The 26,399-nt window shown below is 43.1% G+C and overlaps 4 protein-coding genes and 2 long non-coding RNA genes across 8 annotated transcripts in view; 3 read left to right on the top strand and 3 right to left on the bottom strand.

The window, feature by feature from the left end:
* The window catches only part of LOC6526856, a 28,381-nt gene extending 9,491 nt beyond the window's left edge, over positions 1–18,890 (bottom strand). The window contains exons 1-3 of one of the 2 annotated variants that reach the window (XM_039370594.1): positions 18,545–18,890; positions 7,320–7,676; positions 621–787 (exon numbers count right to left, since the gene is read on the bottom strand). In XM_039370594.1, coding sequence (XP_039226528.1) covers positions 621–787; positions 7,320–7,406 — 254 coding nt within the window. In that variant the 5' untranslated portion in view covers positions 7,407–7,676; positions 18,545–18,890. The remainder of the gene's footprint in view (positions 1–620; positions 788–7,319; positions 7,677–18,544) is intronic. The other variant, XM_015197993.2, reaches the window with a different exon arrangement.
* LOC120320575 lies at positions 2,161–5,146 on the top strand. The gene is made up of 2 exons (XR_005560107.2): positions 2,161–2,357; positions 4,682–5,146. It is a non-coding gene; the product is annotated as an uncharacterized LOC120320575 (long non-coding RNA).
* LOC6526853 (transcription initiation factor TFIID subunit 12) lies at positions 12,038–12,634 on the top strand. Its single transcript, XM_002087917.4, has 2 exons — positions 12,038–12,245; positions 12,309–12,634. The coding sequence occupies exons 1-2, from the start codon at positions 12,054–12,056 to the stop codon at positions 12,531–12,533; spliced, it is 417 nt and encodes a 138-aa protein (XP_002087953.1). The 5' UTR covers positions 12,038–12,053; the 3' UTR covers positions 12,534–12,634.
* Positions 18,891–21,276: 2,386 nt separating the features above from the next.
* LOC26535806 lies at positions 21,277–22,635 on the bottom strand. Of its 2 annotated transcripts, XR_001454319.2 has the most exons (3): positions 22,510–22,592; positions 22,253–22,374; positions 21,277–22,193 (listed from the first exon to the last, which is right to left on the bottom strand). It is a non-coding gene; the product is annotated as an uncharacterized LOC26535806 (long non-coding RNA). The 2 variants fall into 2 exon arrangements; XR_005560360.2 differs by having other exon boundaries at positions 22,253–22,635.
* A 280-nt stretch (positions 22,636–22,915) lies between these two features.
* On the top strand, positions 22,916–24,770 carry LOC6526852 (protein ovarian tumor locus). The gene is made up of 2 exons (XM_002087916.3): positions 22,916–23,048; positions 23,102–24,770. Exons 1-2 carry the CDS (start codon positions 23,003–23,005, stop codon positions 24,658–24,660), a joined length of 1,605 nt encoding a protein of 534 aa, XP_002087952.2. The 5' UTR covers positions 22,916–23,002; the 3' UTR covers positions 24,661–24,770.
* A 116-nt stretch (positions 24,771–24,886) lies between these two features.
* LOC6526851 (early boundary activity protein 3) lies at positions 24,887–26,368 on the bottom strand. The gene has a single exon (XM_002087915.4). The coding sequence runs from the start codon at positions 26,077–26,079 to the stop codon at positions 24,940–24,942; it is 1,140 nt and encodes a 379-aa protein (XP_002087951.1). The 5' UTR covers positions 26,080–26,368; the 3' UTR covers positions 24,887–24,939.
* Between the last annotated feature and the right edge of the window lie 31 nt (positions 26,369–26,399).

Raw genomic sequence — 26,399 nt, 5'->3', positions numbered from 1 at the left:
GGAGCTGGGAAGCTCATGCCACATCATTCAATGCGGGCTTTCAACCAAATTTGTGCAGTTTTCCCTTACTATACTCGTTGTTATTCGAAACAAATGAGAAAAACAATGGCACAAAGGTCCTTTCATCAGGCTTAATGAATAAAAATTACCCAATATGCTCTGAGCACCGGAGGCAGCTCGAAAAAATGTTATTAACTTTTGCCGTTTCGAATGGAAGGGATCGGGAAGTTGAAGTGCGCTGGTAAATTATGCAGCACTTTGAAATTGAATTTCAAACTCAGCCACTAACTCATTTTGGGAAGCATTCCAAGGACCTTCAATCCGAGTCCAACAAATTGTTATTTATGTTATCTGAACCCAACCCAAAAGCGCTTTTCTCTTTGCAATTTGCCTGCAATTAGATTTGCATACATTTCCATAAGGAAGGGATAGCCACATGAAGGATATGCCCCAAATGTCACACACACGTTGCTGTTTATGTTTATGTTAATGCTATCTATCCCTTTGGGCGTCTTTCGCTCGGTTACACTGGACAAAATGGTTGTGTTCATAGGATATACATTTATCAGTTTCTTGGTAAAATGCTGAAATGATATCTCGCCGTGCTGGTGGAAACTCACCTCTTGACTTGGGGCATCAGGATCTGGGCGGTGTGCTTGAGTGCCTCCACGCAGGTGCGACGTAGCTTGCGGATCTTCTCCCGCAGCTCGGGGCAATCCTTGGCCTGGCCGACGTGTATCAGCATATCCCGGAATAGCGCCACATGGCTGTTGATCTCCACGATGAGCTGAAATCACACGGAATGGACGAGGGAATGGATGAGATATAGAGATTCATATCAGGGTCATCGGTGGCAACTGATGCCTAATTTATGCGAGAGCTCTATTAGCCAGGGCACATAGCACATTTGATATTTTAATTTATGCACAAGCCCATCTAAGGACTTAATATATATGTATGTATTTGTTTGCCCAGCCGGTTTGTTGGCCCATCAGAAATTTCTGGCAAATTCTTGGCCAGATAAAATGGCGACTGCTCCGGCCGTTTTACGGTCCATTGCCAAAATGGAGGCGGCAAATGAGTTGAGCAATCGAGACCTAATTCCTTCGCCGACGCCATCGACTTTCGCCTGCGGCGGAATCAGGCTCATAAAAATTAAAATGCCCGCAATGCAAAGGATTATTCGAGCTCATTTTTATGGCTTTGGGCTTGGTTAGCCCCGTTTTTTGGAAAGTTAGAAGGGTCAAGCTGTTGCTGTAAAATATGTTAAGTCAATTATTATTGACTGAATTCCTCATTCTTGGCCTTAAGTTAATTTTATGGTGTGCTCTTTAAAAGTGCTCTAATTGCTTAACTGTGGCTTTAATATCAAGATGTTTTACATATTCTTCAATGTATATAGATTTGTATTTATACATTTAAGCTGCTGTTTTACCGCTCTATTTTTAAATCAATTTCGATATGTTTTTATTCTCCTGCCGTCGCCAAGTTAATTCCACAGTCAGTCATAAGCTTAATTTCCCGGGTAAATCCCGCACCCACACACACACGAACCACTGCCGCAAATCCAGCGCACACACGCATGCGAGTGGCACGTTTAAATATTAATGGTTGACTCCGGCAACCTCATTTTGCAACCAGAACCCGCCCCGCCCCACCGAAAATCCACTCCTACATCTGGTCGCGCACTTCATTTAAAACGCGGCGTATGCGTAATTTTAATAATCCTCGAATCCCCGAAAGTCTGAAACGCCCCCGGCGAACGCAAAGTGAATTCTGTGGCTTGACTCAATTTGGGACGACAGCTGTGCGTTGAGCACTGTGCCGATGAAGAAATCCGGATGGAGGCCGGAAGATTTGCAGCTTTATGAAATATATGCATGATTAGTCATATTGATGGCATCGGCTTGACAATGCCACAAAGACAGGGCCCAAAGGAGGCGTAGGCGTAGCGGGGCGGGGCACTTAGCCAAATTGCTTATTGAAAGTGCTGTGAGTGCGGCACTCTACCCCCTCCCCTCACCCTGAAAAACTTTCCCCAATAAATGGGCGTGGCAAAGGGGGCGGGATCATGGTTTTGTAATCATTCCTCTTGGCTCGGTCCTAGCCGAAACTTTTCCACCATCAGCTGTTGCTGCCCTCTCCTCGTCGGCAATTTTATTGGATACATTGTTTTTGGTAGGCAGCTTTGTTTGCCTTTCAGTTGTGATATTGACAGGAACAAGACAGAATCGATGGGGAATCAGGGTTAATTTTAAGCACAAAATCAAATTGTGCTTGCTCAGGAAAAAGGAACCTTCGAAAGGATTGGAAAACAGAGCACAAAAGGAAATTATACCTTACAATGTGGGAGAAAGGTGAATAAACAAAACTCATTTGCCTGAAATATAATTTTCTTATGTTAGTGCTAACATTTTGGCCTTGTATGACTTGACTTTGCAATTATTCATTAAATACTTAAATAAGACACAGCTCACTGGGCATCCCACGTAGTAACGCCTGCGTTGCGACCTAATTATTTGGGTTTTTTTCACCTGTCCACCAAGGACAGTGGCGCCCATAAAACAACGGCCAGTGTGGCACAGGTATAAGCTCATAAAAGCCACACGCATAAATTTTATATGACGCTTAAATCTCGGCAGACATAAAGAGACAAAGCAGGGCTTTCACTGCCGGCAAAAGTAAAGGGGGTTTGTGATGGGCATTGCAAAAGTTCATGCAGCTCATGCAAATCCCAAACGTAAACGCCTGTCGTCTTCGTCCTGCGGCAAAGGTCCTTGGGCTGGCATGAAAAGCGGCGCTAAACCAGAGTCAAGTCCCTTGCAACAACAAAAACAGCAAATAATACAAATGCGAAAAAAGCCCGAGCACATTTCGGAAATTACCTGGCCACCACACACACAGCAACCCATATACTCGTATATGCGACTGGGATATACAATGTATTCAATTCCCCCGGCGCACTTGGCGCTCCATTTGGTCAGTAATGAAAGCAGTGCCTCATAACGGCGCCACCAGCTAAAAAGTGTGCCACAAAAGATGTGCCGCCATATGAGGCAGCGTGTAGAACAGTAACAAGTTGTGCGGGGAATCCCCTTATCATCACACATTCCACATTCCACATTCCATATTCCATATGAATATGCATATCCATGCGGAACTGGACTAGCCACGTTGTTTCATTCTATTCTCCTGCTGGCAACCACTTTCAACTACTTTTGCGCCAACAGTTGAGGCGGAAAATTGAAAAACATCTGCGAGCTTAGTGCAGCAAAAGGAAACGAAAGCAGAAATTGCACGCATTCTACGTGCCACCAGCCATGTGCTATGTGCACCGCAGTTAAATGTAAAGAAAAACGTAATCCTGAAGAAAGTAAAAATAATACGAATTAACTAAGAGAAAAACTCTTATAAAATTTGCTGTATAATCTTTTTAGATATGTCGTACTCAGATATAGTTTTTTGCAGTGCACATACGTGCTGCGGTTGCCGTAAAAAACACACTACCATTCCCTTCCTCATTTCCCAAATGTGTAAATCAGCAAAAACTCAAATGCCACAATGCCAAGAACAAGACAAAGAAAGCCCGCGGGTTGAAAGATGGTGTAAGATGGGTGCTGTGGGTGGTGGGTGGTTGTTGGGTGGTTGGGTGACAGGGTAAAGAAAGCACCCAAACACACAAAAGCGAGCGGCGACAAGCAAAACTGAATCTAGACAAAGTGAAAGCGGAAATTAAAATTGCAATACAAAAGAGGGGAAACCAACAAAGACAAAGAAAGACAGCGTTTCCATAATGAAGAGTGTGTGTGGGCGTTGCAATGTGTTAGAGTTTGCTTTGGTATAGCTTAGGAATGCATTCGCCGCGGGCAATGAAAAAATAATGTCCACATACAGCACTTTGTACTTTGCACAAACACTCTACACATATTTAAAAACAGTTTAAAGTGCAATTTCAGCAACACTTTTTGCCCTTGTGTTTCCATACAATGGTATCTTAGCTCTACATTGTTGGGATGCCAAAAGAAAGCGAATAGTTATAATCAGGATAATAGTAATTCCCCTTTTTCATTTTGCAGAAACATGCACTCCTCACAGCCAATAAATATCACGCACCATTTGCAACACAAGCTGCAAAAACTTTGATAACGCGCTGCTGCTAATGCGCTTTCTACACTTGCCACACTTTCTACACTTTCCACATTCACATGCACATCTGTTGATGTCCAGCAACTGCCACGCCCACATGGAGCAATTACGAGTGGACGGGGGCCAAGCTAACAGAGTGCAATGCCAAAACGCATTAGCCAGTTCAACCAACAAGTTGAACTGTAGAATAATTACTATCGAACTGACGCGGGGGTCGGATGCGGGAGGGGGGTGGATGCAGGCAATCGCAGGAAGCAGCCAACTAGCCAACTGTCCTTTCAACAGTCGACCTTTAACCCCGCACCCCCCCACTGCTCCGCCACTCGGCCAAACAAAGGATCGTTACAGTGTATGAATGTCCGACAGGGTTTTCAAATCGGCTTACAGAGAAAAAAATGGGCAGTAATAATAAATGCTGAAATATTTATAATATTTACCAATTGCATTTATTGAACTAATGCATTTTCCTTGGTTAAGAACTATTACTGCCACTACTTTACGAAATGTTTACAAGTAAGTATACCGATTTTTGCAGTGTCCTTCAGCTTTGGTAACAACTTGCAGCAGGCGAAAACAGGGGGCAGCATCGAAAACATCACAATGCCGCAGATGTGCAACACACACGGCCAATATCGAATGCGGATATGAGGGATACGAGTGTGTGTGTGTGGCACAACCAGGGGCTTTGGTGCTACCCACAAAGCCCCACTCGGCCAGCAGCAGCAATAAAGGAAAATAAGTGTCTAGAACAAGCAGCGACTAGCATAACTGCGGGAAAGTGACGGTGATGAGAGCCCCTGACCCACGTCAACCCACGACCCCTCCGAATTCGATTCCTGATGCCACAGAAAGCAATTTGAACTGGGCTGCCTGCCTCTGGTTAGATCACGTGCACCACCGTTGCGGTTTCGCAATTGCTGGCCATTACAAAAGGAACTGAACTAAGATTTTAAATCATTGTACACCCTCTTCAAATAAACCATTAAATTCTTTAAAGCTATCTATTGAAAATCCTGATTAAAGGAAAATCCTGCTTCGGCTTAAAGCCACATTTCCCATTTCCCTGCTTTTATATCTCCGGGAATAAAACATTTTCATTTCCAAAGAAAACTCCCATCGAGGCAGCAATTGCATCGACTATTCGGGTCATTTGCGTAAGTAATAACAAAAACGAGTAATTCGCAAAATCGATAAGATGCTCGCCCGAGAAGGAGACGGACTTTTATTTGCTCCTTGACGAGCAGTGGGCATATAGTGGTCTCAATGGCTGGCGATTACGGCGATGTTGAGTTGGGTGGCAGCCACGAGAAGGGCCAAAGGACCACAGGACGAAAGGACCGACCAAATGGTCGGAGTGTGTGCTGAGCTGCTCGGTTTACATTATCAATCAAGCCGACTGACAATCGACGGATACCTTTCGGCCATATTGAGTGTGACACAAGGCGGAGAATCTGGCCGAGGACCTTGAACACGATCCTTTGTTTGCCCAGGACTTTTTATTGCGCAACTTTCGCCCCAAAATTTATTTGGCCTTCAAACCACACACACACACATACAAGCCCCAAACAAACGCAGCAGAGACAAATGCTCGTCGCTAAAGTTAAGCACAAGTTTTCAGTTTTTATTGAGGTCCTGAAGTCCTGAGGTCCTGCGGTTCCTAGTCCCAAATACCGAGAGCCACACAGAAAGAAGAGCAGCCCCAATGACAGGGTCGACTAAATGTCTGAGCAAACATGCCATACATTATTCCAGAATTAATGAAGACATATTGGCGGCTGTTGAGAGTGTGGAAGTGCTCATTTAATGAAAATTGGTTGTAGTTCTTTTTCGGCACGCACTTTCCCCGCTTTTCCCGCATTTCCCGCTGCTCCATGCTCCATGAAAAACTGCAGTGGCCAAACCCGAAATTATTATTTCCACTCTAGCCAAAGACGGCGAGCCATTTTTCTTGAGCTAAAACTTGGGGGGACTTGACGGGCTTTCCTCATCATCGCTTGTCACTCTCCCCGTTCGTCGAGTGTTTTAAAAAGCGAAAACTTGATGACACACTGAGAAAAATTGCATACCAAATCAATACTTAAATAAACACTTTCAAATATACAAGAAAGCGCTAGTTTATATGCTATATCGTCTAGTAGAAACACTAGATTGTGAACAAGTTTCTTTCATTTTTCTCGCAGTGCTGGGGGCGTAGTTTGGGTGGGCGTGGCTCTGTGCGTGTCCTGTGAAAGGAGAGCTGCTTCGTATAAAAGTACTTCATTACTTTGCGCAACAGCTCGCGAGAATATAATGAATGGCAATAAACGTGTTTCACATTTTCCTTTTCGCTGCCACTCCGGCCGACTTCCCCCGAAATTTTGCACAAAAAACATTTTTCATTTAGCTGCTAGAGAACTTTTGTGTATGGTCAAGAGCACCACCCACCCCGCGCCCACCAAACCCGCCCACTTTCCCTTAATGCAATCCTTTCAATAATTTCCATCAGCTGGTAGTGCAGTGGGCGGTCTGCTTCTAACTAACTTTCTTCACATGCACGCCATAAACTTGTTTTCCACTCAATCTTATTATTATTCTACCGCGGAAGCTGCGCCACTACACTTTGAAAAATCGCAAGCAACTTGGCTGTATTAGTTTGTGCTTTATAGGATGATCTTACTGCGAATTAAATTGGTGTATGTGAGTCGGGATTCATTAGTGCTTGCCTTCATTTGCGGAAAGGCGACCATGCACTTTTATTGGAAAAGTCACGCAGCCAGAAACCAAACTCTTCGAATTTCCAAGTGCAAAAGAATTCTTTGGTAAAGCAAATGCAATTTGGCAATCGTTTGAGGTTTTCAAGTTTGGGAACAAGCTAAATTGGTTTCGCTCTTTGCCAGAATTTATCTTTTCAAATGCAATCAAGCGTTCGCACTGCGAATTCGGAAGGCAAAGTTACTGATGCCATCGCAAGGACTAGACAGCTTTGCTTTTTGACTTTAAATCGATTTTCAAAATACATAAATTACTTTTAGCTTATGTGTAATTTTTTCTGATTTTTAAGTCTGCGCTTTAAAAGATTAAAACATTAGATTCTTCCCCTCTAGTCTGCAAATTTCTAGGTTCTATTTCGGATAGCTTAAGATGAGTGTTGCCAGATACATTTATAGATACTTGTAAAGATAACCTGGACTTACCGTATTCAGGTTGGTGATCTTGTCCAGCTCCACGGCCGTGCTGCCGCGATGGTGGTGCAGGTGGTGCAGATGGTGAGTGGTCAACATGTTGCTCGTTGGTGTTGCTCTTGCTGTTGTTGCTGCTGATGCCGCTGCTGCTGATGCTGCTGTTGCTGCTGCAGTGTTGCAGATTGTTGCTGGTGCTGCTGTTGCTGCCGCATTCAATCGAACATGGCACTCGGGTCACAGATATCCACTATTGGCTCTCGGAGCCGCGGCAAGCCATCGAGACAGCCGCTCAGCTCGCAAATTGGCAATGGCTATGGGATGCACTTAGCTTCGCTTGTTTCCAATCACATCACCTGGTGCGCTGACCATCTGCGAATGCGGCACAAATAAAATAGAGCGTTTGAGTGGGATTCAGATGGAATTGCATATATGCGAAATGCGGCGAAACCGGAAAACGTTGGCACGCCTTTCCCGCATCGCCCGGAAAATGGAAGGCGGGGAAATCGGATGTGGCATCGCCGATTTCCGTCACGTCACTTCACCATCGTTGCCACAATCGACTCATTCGGGGATTTTAGTTTGCATTTTGCTTTATTTTCTACCTCCCTCCCCTCCTTCCTTTTTTTTTTTGTCATGCCATCGATTTTCATTTGTGGCACCGCATTTTTGCTCGCAGCAAAAACAACAAACGCACCGGATGCGACAGTTGGCAACCAACTGCTCCTGGCACTTTCGGCGTTAACACTTCATTTGGCTTTGAGTGGCTGAATTGGCTACTACGTGGCCACAAACTTATATCCACTTGGCCTCTGCCTCTGCTCTTCGCACAAATAAACAAGCAGGCAACAAAAGGTCGACGTCGAGTAGGGAAATTAAATTAAATTCAACTCCTGGTGCTGCAGCAAAAGGCAAGACAACAGACGCTAGATCAACAAAGAGGGTTGACTAAAAAGTATTGAAAGCTTCAGAATAACTACCGTCAATTTCCTGAGAAACTAGAGCACTTGGCAGATAGCACTGTATAAAGATGTTCTTTCTCTTCTTGCTATTTTAAGTTTTATTGAATGAGTTCTCAGGCGACCTTCGCCACCGCGACTGACCTTTGCCAGCTTTGCCATCTTCTCCATAAAATGATGAAATTACATTAAAGGAAAACAACTGAGAATTACTAAGCTGCAGCTGCAGCTGCAGCTGCATCAGCTGAAAAGTCTGAAAGCCAGCGCAGGAAAGCAAGGCAAACAAATAATGTAGGCTAAGACCCGAGGTAAATTGTTTGCAATGGCGAGGCGATGCGATGCGATGCCAGTATGAGATGAAGCGAAGATAGCTGCCTGCAGTCCGTGTTTGATTTGTGCCAGTCAAGTCGCTCGATTTGCCGATTTACCAACACAAACAGTTTTGAATGCGCCTTGAGCTAGGGTTTTTGAATAAATTTCACAGAAAATCAATTGAAAAATCAGTTGAAAAGAGTTAATAAATGCCATAGGTAAGTTAATTTTCATTAACTTAAATTCAATTCTCTCGTAAGTAATATGATAAATATGAATAGAGTCCTCTGGCCAAAATACTCGAATCGGTATGATTTAAATTGGCAATTGCAAATTTATGAATATTAGCTAATGCAACGATATCAATCTTCTTAATCAATTTAACTTGGTCTGCCAGAATAATTCCAGAAAGGAAGCGAAATTAATTTCCTGTTGAAAAATTAAATTCGCACACTTTTTGGCACACAAATGAGGCTTAGGCAGCCTGCGTGACCAACCAAATGCGATGCCACATTACCGCCTGGCCCGCCGTAAATGCAACTGATAAGAGGTGTATGTCCGCTGGCTTAGGAATCACACTTTTCCCGGAAGTATCCACATTGTTTGGCATCGGGCGTGGAAGGACGAGCCGCGTGCTCGGCATGGAAAAGCGCCTCATTAAGTCACGGCGCGCTGGAAAATATGCCGCGAAAGGATTAAGCAGCGATGCCGGCGACAAAATGGCGCGCCGCCTATTAAAGGATTTCATCTCATCCCCATTCCCATTCCCATTCTCATCGTCGTCCTCGTCTGCTACCCATTTTCATTTCCATTTTCATTCCTGTTGCTGCCGTGCGCTTCGCCGGCTAAGTGTAATTAAAAACTTAAATGGAGAAAGAATTTAAATGTGTTGCTTTTAGCATTTATGAAACATTAACGCGAATCTGTTGCAGATCGAGTTCGGTTTAATAGTCTGTGTGTTGTTGGCTCGATTTAAATTAATTTCGCATCTGCCACTGTGGCGTATACGCAACCTAGCTATCTGCCACTGCGGCGTATACGCAATATCTGGCACAGCCTCTGCGTAGGCGAAAAAGTGCGCCACGATAACAAAACGGGGACTAAGAATGCGTGGCTGTTTCATTTGTTTGGGGGAAATCCTTAACAACAGAATGCCATAATCATGGGAAATAAAACCATGCCGAATGGCAGTCCGCCTGTAGCTGCGAGTGCATAGAACATGCTGACTAGCTGGGAATTAGCCCCTCAGTCTCGACACTCTGCCAGACATGGCAGAAACTCATTAGCTTTATTACACAGACACCAGTCTGCGGCTGAAACTGAGGGGCCAGAAGCGACTTGAGCCCCCACATGCGTATTAACTATTCATGCCCACACACACTCGTATTCACTTTCTCCTGCGCCGCAAAGACATTTGAATAATTTTGACAAATGTGTGATTAATGCAAACATTTTCGGCAACTAAGGCTGTCGTTTTTAATGTGTGCACGACAGCAAATTAGCACTTCATACACAGCAACTGAGTGGCATTCTAGTTACGGATATGATATGTGCCATTTGAACGCAAATTGAAGGCTGGAGAAACCTTTTTGAGCCGTTGTTTTAATAAGAGGAATGAACAAGCTTGTATATTAAATCTAGAGGAATGAACAAATGAACAAAAATGAACCAGTTGAAGTCTTTAAAAAGCACTTTACAGGCGAAGGTATACGAATTTTAAAAAAGTATGTGTGGGAGTTTAATTCTTATTAAAAAAAAGAGTCAAAATAATTTTGTATACTTATATGTAAAGAAACCAATAAGAGGCACACTGATTAGCCATAAGTTGTAGGCACTCGCTTCTCGTGTGCCCGACGACAGTTAACCTTTCTACACCAGGCCAGTCCCATTCAAGTGCCCACAATGACTGCCTGATTGGGACTAGGGCGATTAAAGACCCTGACAAAGTGAAATTTATGGCACTCGGCACACTTAAAGCTAAACGTACGCCGCTTTTTTCTACCGTTCACCATACATAAGGCCAGTAGGCAAAATATGAAACAGAAATCAGCCAGAGGAGGCAGAAGTGAGCGGCCAGAAGCTGAAAAGTGCACACAGCAAATAAAAGCGGCTACATAAAAGAGTCGCATGCCGGAAACGGCAAACGACTGTCGGTGAGGTGGGAGGGGGACGGGGAGAGGGAAAGAGGAAAAGAGGCAGTCTAATGCCAATGCCAAACACCGGATGCGGATGTGTGACACATGGCCAAGGGGCGACCTGCCCCCCATCATCCCATCACCCCAATCCCATTCCCCTTCCCCTTTTCAGCGACGACGGGCAACATACGCACAATGTCATTGTCGCTCGCTTTAAGTAGGCGACATTATTAAGCCGAGGACGTCGAGGACAACGAGGACACCGAGGAGCACCTCCAAAGTGGCCGGAACGCAGCAAAGGCAAATGGCACACCGATTTAGAATGACAAAAACGGGCACTGTGGCACTGGCAACATGGGAATATAGTACATTTTCATAGAAGGAAATAATGTTGCTTTCCATGCTTGTATATTGAGATGGGATTCATAATCTATATTAATTATTTTGATATTAAAAATTGATTACATTATATTTTAGATCATGCTATTTTTCCATAAGAAGTAGATCCGAATATTCGGATTAGACTGCTAACTAGGCGTATAAATTATAGCCGTAAACCGCGCGTATAAATCAGTTTACAGAGCTGGCTTAAGTTGCAGCCTAAAGCCTGAAGCTCCCAAGGTGGCCTTAAATTTGGTGCGGTGCTCCGCTCAAGTGAAATTCCCACTGTGCATTGAGGGTTGGCGAAAAGAACAAACGGCATAATAGGCTGGCAGGACACCTGGGCACGTGTGGGCTGTTGTTTTGACTGGCCTTGCACAGGACTCACCTGGCATAAAATTAAGCCATGACGACGCGTTTGTCGCCTGGCTGCTTCTTATGCCGGGGCAAAGGTCGTTTATGGCACGGCCACAATTTGTTGCTTTTTGATATTTATTTAGACGGCGGCGGCAGCGGCGGCGGCGCATGAGAAGTGAAAAGCGCACAGCCCAGTCGGAACATAAATCAAAAGCACAAGACGGCGGAAAAACCGTGAAGGAAAAGCCGCAGCGGAAAGGAGGGAAACGCTGCGGCAACAATGGAAATCGTTTTCAGCTGCAGAGAGAGCGACTTAAACTGGTTATTTATGGCAGGCCAAGGGCGAAGAGTTGAGTCTGCAAGGCCCAGCTGGGTTGCCCCAATGTAAACTATTGCAGAGGCAAGAAGTGAGAAAGTGTAATGTCCCACGACACCCAAAAAAAAGGTTACTTTACCATTAGGATTCAACTTTTTCTTAAAGACACAAGACCCAAAAGTATGCAATTATTTACACCCTAGGTCAGTATAATTTCCAACCAGTTTAAGCCATTTCTCCAGCTAGTGCATGTGGCGAAAGCAAAATAGGGCATCAAATTAATTGAAGCATGGATAGGAAGAACAAGGACCCTTGGTCCTTTGCCCTAAATGGCGACGACAGCGATAAATCGTCGGGCAACGAGAGTCCCTTTTTGACCAGATCCTCGAGCAGCTCCAGTGACACCAGCAGCGAAAGCTCCGAGGAGAAGGAGCCAGACACCGAAATGGAGAGCCTGTGCATCCCGAGCGGCAGCTATGATGTAAGTAACGACTTGCCCAATTAGGACGCATTAATCGATCCGGATTTCTTCTCCGCCTATCAGATTATCGGCAAGAGCAACGTGCAGCAATTTGTGCAGAAAATCGATGGAAATGCCTCGCTGGACGATCAGGGATGTGATATGATGGCCAGAATAGCCGATGCCTTCGTTAATGACGTCTCCATGCGCATGGTCAAGTTGGCCAAGTACCGAAAGACCCACGTTAGCATCCTGGACCTGAAGTTCGTCCTCAAGCGCGAGTACAACATGGAGTTCCCCATTGAATAAATTAGCTATATTAACTTATAATTAATAAATAGAGCGAAAAATAATGTAAAATTGGAAAATTGTGAAAATGGTAAATAAGTACACAATATGAAACACTACAACCTTCATAGCTTGGCCAAAAACGGTCACACATGTACAAGAATAACTTTTTTTTGCATCTAATTACCAATACTAACGATCCCAACAACTTCTTGGAGATTACAAAAAAATTTATTTTTGGATCAGTTTTTCCACTTTTTTATAAGGGTACCATCATCAAATTTTGCCAAAAATGGCCAAAAAATAAAAGAGCCAAATTTGAATGCCAATCGATTTGGGGATAAAATACAAGCTCAACGAGGTATGACATTCGATTTTTGGGCAAATATTTCCTGAGCTGTGACGAAAAATCTGAATATATCTGGCCGAAAAATTCGAAAAAAATGGATTTTCGTCAAAAAATTGTCATAAAGATAACGGAATTACTTTTTTATGCATCTTATTACTAATGCAAACGATCCCGATCACTTTTTGATAAATAAAAAAAATTTTAATTTTTTATCAATTTTCGCATTTTTTATAAGGGGTACCATCATCAAATTTTGCAAAAAATGGCAAAAAAATAAGAGAACCAAATTTGAATGCCAATCGATTTGGGGATAAAATACAAGCTTAACGAGGCATAGCATTCCACATTTGGACAATTATTTCAAGTGTTATGATAAAAAATCGGGAAAATAATACGAAAAACTCGTGCTTAATAGAATTTCGGTAGCTGACAAAAGGATTTGATTGATTATAAAAAAAAAAAAATTTCTTATGACGAAAGAATATAGTTGTAAATACCCATTCAGGTATCAATGAAAAAAGGTGCATGCCCGATGATAAATTGCAAGCCGGATGATCATGATTAAGCAATTAATAAATTCAATGGCGGCTGTCAAGAGCCGGACTCAAATTGAATAGCCCCTGCGAAACGGTCATCATGGTCTCGCCCACACTTTCCCGAGCTCTTGACTCTCGCCCTTCAGCCGGGAATTACTCAACATAAAGTTAAAGTGCCATAAAAATGCCAGGGCGCATAATACCGCACTCACACAGTGGCTGGAAAACACTCACATGCTCCCATTTACACACATGAACAGGCACTGGGTTTTCCTTTTCAGGTCCTTTGCTCAAAATAAAGGATAAGGCTGAGGCGGAAATTTCAGAACGATTTTTCCTCATATTTTTTTTTATTTTGTGGTGCCACAAGAATAAAGAATACTTTTTCGCCGGCCATGGGCACATCGCAGCAGCGGAAAAAGAGCTGAAAAAATTCTGAAGCTTTTCTCTCTGACTCTTAAGCAAACTTGTATTTTTGTATTCAAAAGATGATCTGTACTTATTTAAATAATACCCACAGGATTTCATTCATGTCGGTGAATGTTTTGCATGCTCAGTAGCTGCATTTCTTTAGCAATTTTTCATGCGAATTCCAGAAATATTTATATAGTAAAACAGTGACTGTGATTATTTAAAAAGATTTAAAAGAGACTGTATTTTTTTTTTATATATAATCAATATCTGTTTGCTTTGAAACCAAAAACAGCCCGAAACTTTAATCAGTTTTTTGTACATTTCACAACTTATGTAGCTTGTCTAATTGAACTAAAAAATAGATTTTATAAAGATTAAATACATACAGCTGCAAATAGATTGGATAAATATTAAATACATAATTGAGAACAGCGACACAGAAAAAATTATCAATCTGCAAACAATATTTCAATATTTAACTTAAGTGATTTAAATTAATTAAGTGATTTAAAGGCTAATGGATTAAACAGCATATATGTATGTGGGACCAATAATTTCATTGAAAATAAATCTATTTCTATCAATTCCTCGCTGAATAAATTGCTGTTTATATTACATTTGAGGTACATACAGTACCACCACTTTGATATAATCCTGTTTGGCTATGGCCAAATATAGAAAACACTTTTCATTACATTTGTATCCGCCCTCGGGGCAGCCACAAACGTTCGCAATCATAATCCAGGAACGACACATTGGGGCGCATTTAAACTGATTTCATATTGGATCAGCGAGTGTTTTCGTTCGCCTGTCTGCCTGTCTGTGTGAGTGTGTGGGTGAGTATCTGTGTGTATGCCACCAATACCAGAGCAATTCGGGAGGAAATTCGTTTGTCGTATGTCTTGGCACGCACGCAGGAAAATTCAAGCCGTCGACGATTGCGTTTGGGCGATATTATAATGAATTTGTCGTGCATATTCGTACATATTCCCCAATGCGTGACAAAAAAAAAAAAGGAAAAGCAGACACAATGTGCCACGCCCACTCCATTTGAGGGCGATCTGGCTTAGTTCCGCGGAGATAAGCAGCTAAGTGACTTTGTCCCGACATCATGGCCCATAGGCCATTGGTTTGGTTTCGGTTTCAGTTTTGGTATTCGAAATCGTGCGCATGAAATAAATACGTATACGAATTCTCGATGGTGTTGCGGATGATGTTGTTGGTAGATATAAATTGAATTAAAGTGAAATCGGTCGCCGCTGGCCGTAATAGATTAATGAAAATGTAGCCAGGCGTCAGAATAAAATATGAGGCATCCAAATTGCGTTATCAGCATAAATCAAAGGCGGTATTTGTAAGCACATTATGATTAAGCTCTGGCCGTCTGACCCGACTTGTGAATTAATGTGGATGGAGCCCTCTAATGGGTAAGTAAATGCAGCAGCAGCCTTTGCAGCTCAAAAGTTTAGAACACAAATTCTTTTTTAATTAAATTCAAGTGACGACCGCTCCTGCATGTCAAACGCGAGGAGAAAGGCGGAAACTTCCGCCTTTGAGCGAGTCATTTTCAAAGAAATTCGCAAGTTATTCATGGCAACTTTGGGGCCGGGGCAAAAACTTGAGTTGAGTGATATGTTACCAAAGAGTTGACGCTGGGCCAGGCCAAAAAAAATATATATAATCCTCTGGTTTCCGACCAAGGTCAATGGGTTTGCTGCAATCCAAAGCTTTTAATCAAGTAGAGTCTTTGGCACAGGACTAGAACCTGAAGAAAACGGAGCAATCAATGGCAGTTGATTACCATTTGTGGAGTTCGGACAACTCACTTGCCGATGAATCAAGTTAATGAACTAAGTGAATTGGAAAAGTTTTCAACTTTCCCAGTTCGGCTTAAAGACACGAGCATTTGACGTTATCCTTGACGCTTTGACTTTAATGTGTATTTAACTTGAATTGCCAAGTAAAATTTATCTTTAACGTATTATCCTGGACTTCATTTCAAAGTTTGCTGAAAGTTTAAAGTGCTCTTTCTGTTAAGTTCATCATAATGGAGTAATTAGCTCGTCGTACTTGTTTAATTAAAACTTTAAACTTGTCGAGCATGTCGTGCATATATTGAGATACAAATCGGCTTGTTTTTTAACCAACCTCCGTTAAACCCAGTGTGTGCCATTAGGAAATTGAGTATACGTCATAAAAAACCGCTTAGGCCAACATGTTTTAGCGCTTTTCATAAGTTTGTCACGTGCAATTTCCGCTGCGACGACACCTTTGATAGCTCCGATGAGAAGTATTTAGTTTAATGGATTGCCATAAATTTAATGCATACCCAAATGGCACTTTAAGTCAAAATCCAACGCAATGGCGTTCAATCCCACGCAATTTTGAAATGGCGCTTAAATCCGCTTTTACGACCCCAATGGCAATGTGAACTTAAGACCAAACTGCGGGCTAAGGATCAGCACTCTTGACCGTAAAGAGGAATCTTTTGCCAATTTATTTATGCGAGCATGAATGAAATTGGGTTGCATTCATATCATTTGAAAATTTATTAAATCTAATTGCACTGCAATGTGCAATTGTGGTAAATTGTCAGCTGTCACGGAAATTTAAGTGTTTGCGCACAAAATCAGGGACATTCTCAAGCGAGTGCGACTCCTTGGCAGTAACCCCATTACCACTAAGTGCCATTGCAGAGGGCCAGGAAAAATTACCTGGCTGCGGGAGGAGAAGTGGGGATGCAGGTGCGCACTGTGGCTTGTTTACGCATAGATTCGGAGGTTTTTATCGATTCACTGTCTGAATGCAATCAATCTTACGAAGCCATCGAGCGAGCTTATGAAAACAAACATTGCTGTTTTAAAAAATAAACAGCAAACCAATCACAACATCCGCCACTTAAGGTTTTGAATAAGGTGCTATGTGCTTTTAACCTAAATAAAAATCTGCAAATTTGTATCGAAACTAATTTCAGATTCAGTCAAATTGCAAACCATTTAATTATAAATAGCCTTTGCTCTGTAAAATTCGGGCTTATCTTGTTACGATTATACTTATTTTGTTGAAATACAATTTTGTGCAAGTGTTTCTAAAAGAAAGTAATTTTCCAGCACTTTGGTCAAATATAAAACATAAATCATACATTGAGGCTTAGAAAGCGGGTAATGGATTACGCTTGCAGTCAATCCTTCACCTATTTTTGGCCCACTTTGAGCCTATGGAGCCCATGGTGCTTCACGGCTTGTGTTTGCATTTGCATTTCATTAAAACACAGGCAGGTAAACAAGTTGCCGCCCATGGCACTCACTCACTCACTCACTCAGCTCGGCTCAACCTCAACCTCAGCGTGAACCTCTGAGCGAATACGCCGCAGCCGCGACTACGGCGGATGGCGATGATGATGACGCTGGAGAGGACGAGGATGAGGACGAGGACTACGAATGGAGGAAGCAGTGGGCTGTTGTTTCAGCTTTCAGCTGCTGGCATTGAGGGCCAAATGACAGTGGGACCTCAGAGTGATAGACTCAAAGAGCAAACGGGGGGCGTGGCAGGGGAGTGCAGTGCAATTGCAGACGAGTGGATTTCAAGGCGCCCACTGATTGCACGCGGAACGTGACACGCCCACGGGCATTACAATAAAGTAAGTATACGCCCGGTGTGTTTCAATTAGTTTGCGCTGCGGCCGAATAAACACGTTAAAAGTGCGTGTAAACAAAAGCGGGGAGGGCATGAGAATGCCCGGAGATAATAACGCCATGTCCGTGGGCAAACAATAAAAGCGTCGCCCAAATTAGGCGGCCATATCAGACGGACCTGACCACATTATTCGGCCCGGCAAACAAGCAAACAAGCAACCTGTCACTTGTCACTGGCGACCCCGGGTTTTATTTTTATTCTTTATTTTTTTATTACAACTTTCCCCCGGGGGTTGGGACAACGGAAAGCCCGGGCATCTGGTCCGATAATTTTCTTTGTTTTCCGGCAAATGTTTTCATTTTTTATCCGCTATTCTTTCGCCTATTTTATCACGTTTGCCGCCTCCTTTTGTCTTTCCTGTCCCCTGTTTACTTATCACGCACGTCCACGGGCTCCTCGGAAACCCAGACAGGTAGCAATATGCAAATCAAACAGAGAGCAAATGGCGTTGACAAACGTCGCAAAAAACCTGCATGGGAGTGGGAGGAGGAAAGTGGGGAATGGAAAATCCATCGGCACAGAATTCACGTGCATCCCAAGTGCCTCAGGGAAATTCGAGCGGCACCAGAAAGTAAGAACTTCCCTAATGCAATCCGCACCGAATTCCGGCTTATGACGGCTCGAATGTCGAACTACGTGGCGACTCGATTTGCCCCTGGTGAAATTTAAATACGTCACTCTGCTGATCCGATTTGAACTTATTTCATTTGCATTTATTTATTCGAACCGAATTTCTTCGCTGCTGTGCCTTACTTGTCTTCTATTTCGTATTGATATTTTATGGGATCTAATTGATTGGGTTAAGTGAAATAAGGGGCTTTTGTGTTTGCAAATTAAAATGTTTCAATTTCGGTTGTGTCGGCGTGGTATTGTCTTACACAAAAGCAGATTTCAGTGCTCAATCCTTTCTCTTAGTTGAAAACAAAAATTTTTGTAAAATTTGGTTGTGTTTCCTAGACACTTCACTTAAAGAGAAAATTATTACACATTTCACAAATGTTGAAATGGTATAATTTAGTTAACACTTCGTTACCAACTCTATTTAACTCTGAAGCTTCTTGGGAGCTATTCATGCTTACATCGAAGTTCCTTTCCAGTTGAGTGTCGGCTATTCACATACTGATCGAGCAATGCCGATTGCCCAGTTCAATTATTGACACATTATCTGCTACCCAGCTCAGCACGCACTAAAGCCGCAGTACTGACCACCGACCATTATTGACTCGCTACTCAATGCAGGCAGTGGCAGAAACAGTGGCACAGACCGTATCGCGTATACGCCATGTGGCTCGAATCGAAAACCAAACGCAGCTCGCAACTTGACATGCGCACGACTTTTTGGCCGCGTGCTCTCGCCTCGACGTCTGTTGTGGGACTGAAAGCCAGAATACTTGCCAGAAGCTGCGGCTGTTGGCCAACTGAAAGCGTTAACATGCACTCGACAGCAACAGCTGCTCTGTTAACTGGTTTGAGCGCTCTTCTGGCCATTCATTCATAATTGTTTTGAGTGGAATTCTGTGTTGGCCTGATGTTTATTTCCCCTTTCGGGAATACAGAGAAAAATTCTGTACGTCCTTAGATAAAGATAATGTATTTATAAAATCTGCTTAGTATTTTATCAACGTATCGATTCATAAATATTTTCCACATCAAATTGGCCGAAATTCGGATAAATTGATATCATAAAAACCCTTGGCTTATGAACTGGAAAAGCTATGCAAAACTGGCTATGGTTATGTGGCTGATATTGTTATGTTTTTCTCTCGCTGTGCCAGATTGTTTTTTGTTGGCAGGACGGAAAATCAATTTGGCTAAGCCGAATGCGACGCTGGGGAGCAACTGAGTTAGCGTCATTCCCGCCACGTGCCTCGCAAATGTTAATGAGCCTGCGTGCCACTTCCACTTTCACTTCCACAGCCTTTATTTTTATTTTTATTATGGCCCACTACGATTTCTATGAATACATGGCCTTACGCACTTGTACTATATATGCAAAATAAAAAAAAGGGAAATGTTGACCTTTCCCGTGCTGTCAATGCTGTTGGCCAGAAAAGCATAACAAACAAATGCGCGTGAAATGTCAAAATCACTGTCTGCCAGGAGAACAAAAAACAAAAAACACAGTACAAAAAAAAGGAGGGAAAAGGGAAAACCAGTGGAAAATGGTAAAAGGAAGTGGAAACTGCGGAAGAAAGATGACGACGCATAAGCGAAAAACAAGCAAAATGCTGGGGGCGAGGCAATCAAGAAAAATTTCTCCAGCAAATGGCATGGCAAATACGAGCAGCAGCAACAACCGCAGCAAATCCAAGTGGTTGCAAGTGGTTCGAGGTGGATGGTGGGGCACGGGCTCGGGCACGAGTTGATGATGAGGTGGTGGCCCATAAACACACACACATGCTACCCACCAGCGGTCTTAACAAGGCTCAAGTGAATTATAAAATATAAATGCTCCAACGAGTCGGACTCTGTGATATCCGATATGTGGCTGCTATCACTGCAATTTCAAAGAGTTTTCGTTTAACTTAAAATATTATATATTCAAATATTATCTCTTAAATATGGAATTTCTTTTACTATATAATCTTTTAAAGAAAAATCTAAGCGGGTTTAAAGTAAGCCAAAGTAAAGCCCAACTAGCCAGGCAAATAAACCACAAACAAAGCTTAAGCCAACGAAACTGTGTAGATGCACTTTAAAAGTGAATAAAATAAGTTATTGATAGTAAACTCGAAGAGTTCTTTAACTGAACTCCACTCAAGTGCTGGCTGTATTTCTTAAACTGCAGCTCCCCCAGTTTTTGGCCAAGAACAGAATGTTTTACATGCTTTTTATCCAGTGCCTGTTTTTTTTCAAACAGCAATTGCTGAGGGGCAAGTAAAGCGCTGGTAGCTTGTGTGCGGTTTTGTTTGGCTCCCGTTTTATCGTGTGGCCATCAGTTTTGTGTGAGCTGAGCATCGGGCCAGGAAGCTAGATACCAAATGCTTCGGGCTTAGAGCAACAAACTCGGAATTAGCCGCAAGTATTACACCTCCCGCTGTGCCACATGTGCCAAGAGAAATGGCTGCGACTTACAGCTGCAACTTTTTGTAGCCACAATATGTCAATTTGTCAACATACCAGCCACGCGGCAACCGAAATGAGAAAACCTTCTGGCGGAAAAATAATGCACAACCTTTGCGGTCTTTGTCATTAAGCGCAACTTTTTAATTAGTTAAAGTTTATCGTCAAATTTGCATGCACAAAACTTTCGCCGGGGCAACGCTGCGTATGCTTAACATGCTCCTCACATGGCAACTGAATTGCATTTGTGTGTCGTAATCAATGGCATTTCCATTGAAAGGATAAGGACACAGAAGTTAGCAGAGTTTACTCGCCTGAAATAACAATGATATAAAACAAAGCAGTAGCAAACGACTTAAAGGCTGTCACAAGCAAATTATTTTCGCCACTGGAGTGCATCATTAAAAGGGGATCAATTCACGCAAGAGCGCATAACAATGCAGCCAACGAAATCTTTCTGTTTCAGCCAAAGTCAAAGTCAGCCTTGGATTTTGGCCATAAGTCCCAATTAATTGCCTGCATTTCGGTTACTTAAGGCAATTCCGGTTCCCAAAGAGCTTTGCATTTATATGGGGGAGACATTTGTCCTTATGTGCTAACTCACAGCGCATATATAACTGGAGTACAGCTGGATCTGAAAATGTAAATGCGATGCAGGCGACAGGAGTACGCTCCACTGCGCTCCCTCTTGATTTTAGTTTCGGGGTTCTATTTTATTTCATTTTATTTGGTTTTTTTTTCTCGCTTCAGAACACTAATGAGCATTTAAGCTTGCGGCTTGGCCTGAATTCTGTTTTTTATTTTTCTACTACTGCTGCTGCTGTTGCATTTGCATAAATTTAATTTCCAAAATGGTGTGGAGTTGGAAATAATGTTGTTCTTTTAATTTAATTGATTTGCATTTTAAATGAATTTCAACAACTTCAACAAAGAAGGCTAAAATTGCTCCTGCAGTATGGTATTTCACATGCTTTTTTTGTGGGCCAGCCAATTTCATTTCGGACAAACAAATCCCCCCGTGTTTTCTTTTTGATTTTCCGATTAGTTTTTCATTGATTTATGGGCCATGTTTTATTGAACTAAAAGTGCACACTTTAATCGCGCCAAAAATGTTTGGGCTCCCTTCGTTTTGCCAATTTTTGGTTTTCTTTTTCTCTGCCACTCGTCTGTTTGTTTGTATCTCATTCTGGGCCATTTAACGCGTATACGCAATGTGTGCTGGAATTTCTTGTTGGCCGCAAACGGAAGCGCTAAACCAAACATAAAAACAAACAGCACTCCTAATCGTGTGTATAAATGTTTATGCTCGTGTGTTGGCATAGTTTTATGTCTCAATTGAAGCGCTGGCCGGCCAAATAAAAATAATCAGCAAGTCAATATCCCAATGGGGAGCGGAAGAAATCCCTAAATCTTTGTCTATTTCCGTACACTTCATTATCGAGATAGTCTTACTCTCACATTTCCACAATTTTCCCCACAATTTTGTGGTGATGATGAAGTGGCTCGGTTGGCGGAATTAATCCCATGAATGATCCATGATTGCCAAGTAATTGAAAAGCGCTTAGTTAATTGTGGGGCATCGCACATGGTAGGCGTTTTGGTTGAAATTGATGGCGACACGTGCTGAAATCGAATTATACAAACATAATTTACTCGATTATTTCTATCTATCAATTAATTACCAAGCTGCTGGTGTGTCAAATGCGTCTGAATTTATTGGACGCCATTGCTGCATTTTTAAGCCGTTTGCATCCAAATGCTTATGAAGTTATTTATGTTCCATTCTCTTGCTCCTGTTTTATTGCTTCACATGAAAGCATAATAAATCAATGTTTAGATACACTATCATTTAAACTATGTGCCACGTTTAGAAGTTTATGGGATCTAAAATGGTATTTGCTAATGCAAATTCACTATTTTCTGAAACAAAAAGTCGTACTTAAATAGTTAAGGTATTCAACAATGGTTTATATGCTTATATTTCTTGTTTCCTTTCAACGGTGTTGCCACGTATCTAAAATATTGCATTTCCTCACTTATCATTTTGATATTTAAATGCCAGGATAATAGCGTTTTCACACATGAACTCAAAGCGAAAAAGCGCATAGCTGATAATTCCGTAATACGAAGAGCTACATGTAAACTTATGAATAAAATAACACGGATTTTCAATGTTTGCTATTGTACTTTTATGGAAGAAGCTGTTGCTTAACCCCTGTGCACTTACACATATTGGGATTTTACTTATTGAAAGCAAATTTGGTTTCCAATTCCGCTGTTCCACTTCTAAACCGTTTAATGGAAGTGCAGAATTCCACCATCTGGCAACGCCGCACTAAATGCGTGGCTTTCTTTCATATTTCTCTTAATAGTTAGCACGACTTGATTTTACGTTTATTTGCAAGCACAGTACATAAATATTTTACTCAACAATGATGTCAGAAACATTGCAGCGTTCAGTTTCCATTGGCAGTAAAAGTAGGTCAGTGACTTTCATCTTACACAATTACCATGACCAAATCTTTCCACAGAGGCATCAGATCCTATAGATCTGTTCCTGGAACATCATCGTCTCTTCCGGAAGCATACATTAATGGACGCCTCAAGTTTGTTTCGCGTGATCGCCGAGCAGGTGTACGACATCCAGATGCTTCACTTCGAAGTGAGGATGGAGTGCGTGCGCTTCATGTTCCGCCGATCAAGCAACTTCCGGCGATTTGTGGTTGGAAACTTCGACGAGTACCTGTGGCGGCTGGCCAAGACCAAGACGGCAGGCACCATGCTGGAGCTGAGTGCCCTGTGCCACCTGTACCGCCGGAATGTCATCATCTACGAACCCTTCAATCTGGGCCGACTGGTCACCTACAGCAAGGACTACCAGGAGAACTTACGTATCTTTGTTACCCGTCGGGGTCACTTTGACTCCGTGCTGACTATGCAGGACGTCGATATGGCCGCCGTTTGCCAGGCCGTGGCATTCAAGATGTTATACAAGCACATGTTCCGCATCCCGGACGTTAGTCTTGCTGTGGAATGGATGCTGCATCCAGAGACCTTCAAGTGCGGCATTGACTTTGAGTTCGACCCGCGTGGCAAAGTCATTCGTTTGCTGTGCCGCAACGGACGGAGCTTTAAGCTGGATTCCCCCGAGAGCACCCTTTGCTTGCTTGAAAGCTACAAGTTGTGCCCGTTTCATAATCGCAGGCTCGCGTTGGGCAGGCAGTCCCGAGACCTCTCCTGTATGCTGGGCTTTCTGCAGCAGAACAAGCAGCCCTTCTGCTATTTGATAGCCAAGTCAATGGATCCCTATATGTATCGCAACGTGGAGCTGACTAGCCTGATTGAAACCCGTCGCGACGCGAAGCAGTGGGATATTTACATGGGCGACTACAACTTTAAAGTCGGAGCCAAGTGCCAGGTGGAGTTGGATACCAATAGACGCGATCTGCTCAGCACTTGTTACATACAATCGATCGATAGGAATAAATCCGCTTGTCAAGTGTTCATCGAGGAGCAGGGAAAACTTGTAAACGTGCCCTACGATAACCTACATCCACTGCCGCCAGATGAATTCAAGGCCTGGGATCTTGCGCGCAAGCGGCGACCTAAGCAACCTCGACTACTCCATATGAGCCGAATGAAGAGGCAGTTTCATCGAATGCGAAACACATCCAGTCCACAGTCACGTCGTTCGAGTCCACGTCAATACTTCAAAACGAGGGGACAAAGTTTCGAAACCAGATTGGAAAATGTCTCCAATAGACCGTCGCCACCAAACCAACAATTCGGTCCTGACCAGAAGCCTGCTACGGCTCCCCCAATCAACCAGTTCCCCATGCCACCGCCAGTGGCAATTCCTCGTCCGGTTTTCCTTCCACCACCACCCCCTATTTTCGGGCCTCCTAGATGGATGCCACCCATCCGGCCATTGATGCCCAATCATCTGATGATTCGTCCGCCGGGGCCACTCGCTTTTGTCCAACCACCACAAGTTGTTCCGCCGCCTAGCATGATGCCGATTCCATTCGTTGTACACAACTCACCATTGGTGTTTGGGTCTGCTTATGGCCCCTATCCGCCAGCCACATAGCTCCACTCACTTTTATACATTTTTAAATTTTTTTTTACAAATATGTAAATTTAAAACATTATAATTAACATGTCAAAACTGTCAATAAAAAGTGTTTATACCCACAGAAATATTAATTCGCTTATCATTTGCAGATCTTTGAATATTTATTCAGTTTTTCTTAATAAAAAGTTTACAATTTGTATTTAATTCTAGCCTTATAACATTTACCATTTAAGTTTTGAACTTTGAACCTAACTTAGTTTACTACATATAATGAAGGTGTGATGTCTTTGTCAACTAATGAAGTTCATCTCCGGATATGGCCTCCACTCCCGATCGCACCTCTCCGGACAAACGACTCTGCAGATTCTTGTTGATATTGTCTACCATGTCGAAGGCATCTATGATCAACTGCGCCTCGCCCTGGGCCTTTTCGCTCATCTGCTCCAGACTTTTGCGCAGCTCCTTGTGCTCTCCAGTGGAGTCCCGCTGCTCCGCCTTCTGGTACAAACTGGTTCGCGAGAAGAGGGCGGTGGATGTCATGTGATCGGGGTGCTTGTCCAGCTCATCGGGCAGTGGAAAGTCAATATCGAACGGGAATCTTTGTAACTCCTCGTACTTCGCATCCTGGGCCTCTTTTTCCTGGCCATAGCTGATGACTACCGCCTGGAGGACGATGTCGCTACCAGGCAGTTGCATGTAGGCAATCACATCCTTAAAGAGATTCTCTTTCCGCCACACGGTTTGTCTGTATTGCACCACCTGGTAGACCACCATCTCCGGTTCAGGACTGTACTGCACCAGCATCCAAGTGTCATCATTCATGGCCTCCGGTTCAGTTGCCAAATTATCATCAAAGGCGAGATCAAAGCTTCGCGCTTTCAGGTGCAGTAGGATCTTTTCCATGTAATCACGACTTTCGTATGCGTATAAGACATGGGCAATGCAACCGGGTGCCAGGCTCACCAGAGGATTACCCTTCAGCTCGGGCTTGGTGCTCAGCCACATCACATTGTTTGGAGAGACAAGTTTCTGGATTAGGCGCTCGCCCGCCTTCTCATTTTCGGTGTACTGGACCAACAGTTGTTGTGCGCTGGCATCTTCCCTCTCCTCCTTGCTCATGGAAAGCAATGCTGCATCCACCAGGCGCCTCTCATCCGCTGCCAGTATAAGTTTCGCTTCCAGCACCATTCCATTGACCCGAAACTCTACGAAACGGGTCATGTACTTGTCGGATACATCTGACTCTAGGAGTTCCATCGAATGGAGAACGCAGAGACGTCGCCGACCATTTGGTTTTCCGTCCTTCATCAAGCCGTCATCCACTTCGGCCAGGAACCAGGATAGCCTAGTCGCTGCCAATGGTCCATTGGCGCTCACAACGGCGCCACTGTTCGCGGAGTCATCCAATCCACTGTCGTTGCTGATGTTGCTCATGATGGCGAATGTGTTTCAATTAGGCAAAAAGTTCGTTTAAACTGTATTATATATTTAGAAAATCAATGATTGGCTTGGTTTCTTTTCAAATCGTCTTGTTTAGATGTCTTGATTGGCAAGATGTTCTTGGCCAACTGATGAACTCTTCCTGGCTGCAAGTTATTTTATAGTTGTAAAAGGGTATAGTTCAATGGTTCTACCTGCCATAAACTCCATCATTTTATCTAGGCTTTCATAACGTCTGACATCTGCCAGCGGGAAGGGATTAAAACTTCAGCTCAAACTGGGATTGTTCTAATTGTGTTTTACCTGCAAAGGTT

Source organism: Drosophila yakuba, chromosome 2L (genome assembly GCF_016746365.2).
Source record: "Drosophila yakuba strain Tai18E2 chromosome 2L, Prin_Dyak_Tai18E2_2.1, whole genome shotgun sequence".
NCBI lineage: Eukaryota > Metazoa > Arthropoda > Insecta > Diptera > Drosophilidae > Drosophila > Drosophila yakuba.
Note: the sequence above shows the minus strand (reverse complement) of the source record. Positions and strands in the feature narration are given on the sequence as shown.

Bases quoted from the DNA above. Each gene is read 5' to 3' on its own strand.
- LOC6526851 (XM_002087915.4), bottom strand. From the start codon at position 26,079: ATGAGCAACATCAGCAACGACAGTGGATTGGATGACTCCGCGAACAGT.
- LOC6526852 (XM_002087916.3), top strand. From the start codon at position 23,003: ATGATGTCAGAAACATTGCAGCGTTCAGTTTCCATTGGCAGTAAAA. The intron at 23,049-23,101 runs GTAGGTCAGTGA...ATCTTTCCACAG, and splicing joins AGTTTCCATTGGCAGTAAAA to AGGCATCAGATCCTATAGAT.
- LOC6526853 (XM_002087917.4), top strand. From the start codon at position 12,054: ATGGATAGGAAGAACAAGGACCCTTGGTCCTTTGCCCTAAATGGCGAC. The intron at 12,246-12,308 runs GTAAGTAACGAC...TCCGCCTATCAG, and splicing joins TCCCGAGCGGCAGCTATGAT to ATTATCGGCAAGAGCAACGT.